Raw genomic sequence first — 1,495 nt, 5'->3', positions numbered from 1 at the left:
GTATCCGAATGAAGTTATTAGAGAAATATTCTTACAAATTCACAGATTTTTAGAAAATATTTTGGCCACAGATGTTTGCCTCATCAAGCTTTTATCTATGGAGCAAAAATGAGGATTTTTTTTCAAAGTAGTTAAGTTTGCTCTTCATTTAGAACCTGCAATGTTCAATGAATAAATCACAATGCGACTAAAATAATGAGATGAAAATAGCATTCTGGTTTTTATTAATTTACTGCTGTGTCTGTTTTTAGAAAAAAAACTGAAGTAATGCCCCATGGAAAATTACAATCAAACTTCTACTGATTTCATCTTATTGGGGTTATTCCCACCATCAAGAATTGGACTGCTCTTCTTCATTCTCATTGTTCTCATTTTCCTAATGGCTCTCTTTGGCAACCTGTCCATGATCATTCTCATCCTCCTGGACACTCATCTTCACACACCCATGTATTTTCTACTTAGTCAGCTCTCCCTCATGGACCTGAACTACATCTCTACCATTGTCCCCAAGATGGCATCCAATTATCTCTCTGGAAACAAATCTATTTCTTTCATTGGGTGTGGAGTTCAGAGCTTCTTCTTCTTGACTTTAGCTGGCGGAGAAGGTTTACTATTGGCCTCCATGGCCTATGATCGTTATGTGGCTATTTGCTTTCCTCTCCACTATGCTATTCGTATGAGCAAAAGATTGTGTGTGCTGATGATAATGGGATCTTGGATCATGGGATCAATCAATTCCTGTGCTCACACTGCATATATTCTCCATATCCCTTATTGCCAGTCTAGAGCCATCAACCACTTCTTCTGTGATGTTCCAGCCATGGTGAATCTGGCCTGCATGGACACCTGGGTCTATGAATACACAGTGTTTGTAAGCACCACACTCTACCTTATGTTTCCTTTCATTGGTATTGCATGCTCCTATGGCCGGGTCCTCCATGCCATCTGCCGCATGCAGTCAACAGAAGGGAGGAAGAAGGCCTATTCAACCTGCAGCACCCACCTCACTGTGGTGACTTTCTACTATGCACCCTTTGTTTATACTTATCTACGCCCTAGATCCCTCCGATCACCAACAGAGGACAAGATTCTTGCTGTCTTCTACACCATCCTGACCCCCATGCTGAACCCTATCATCTACAGCTTGAGAAACAAGGAAGTGATTGGGGCTCTGATACGATTGATTCAGAGAATCCAATCTGTGAAAATGTAGACAATATATATTAGCTGCCAAGATTTGTTTACATGTCAATTCAGCTGTGTACCATTGTGAAGGAAAAAAAATATTATATGTCTAGAGTGAAAGAATATAAATTAATATAGAGGACTGAATAAATTGTTTCCCATAATAAATAAATAAATATATATTCCCATAATATATATAATATACATATATATACATACATACATTATATATATAAAATAAAAAATATTATATTCCTAGAGTGAAAGAACATAAATTAATATAGAGGATTGAATAAATTGAGTTTTTCCA

At 37.3% G+C, this 1,495-nt stretch overlaps 1 protein-coding gene across 1 annotated transcript; it reads left to right on the top strand.

Moving 5' to 3' along the window:
- Positions 1 to 274: 274 nt before the first annotated feature.
- Positions 275 to 1,213, top strand: LOC103680803 (olfactory receptor 2L8-like). The gene has a single exon (XM_008710283.1). It carries the CDS (start codon positions 275 to 277, stop codon positions 1,211 to 1,213), a length of 939 nt encoding a protein of 312 aa, XP_008708505.1.
- The last annotated feature ends 282 nt before the right edge of the window (positions 1,214 to 1,495 follow it).

The sequence above is a fragment of the Ursus maritimus genome, unplaced genomic scaffold (genome assembly GCF_017311325.1).
Source record: "Ursus maritimus isolate PB19 unplaced genomic scaffold, ASM1731132v1 scaffold_5, whole genome shotgun sequence".
Taxonomy (NCBI): domain Eukaryota; kingdom Metazoa; phylum Chordata; class Mammalia; order Carnivora; family Ursidae; genus Ursus; species Ursus maritimus.
The sequence above is the reverse complement of the archived record's forward strand: the minus strand, read 5'-3'. Positions and strand labels throughout refer to the sequence as shown.

Excerpts from the sequence above, each read along its gene's own strand:
- LOC103680803 (XM_008710283.1), top strand. The coding sequence starts at position 275 with ATGGAAAATTACAATCAAACTTCTACTGATTTCATCTTATTGGGGTTA.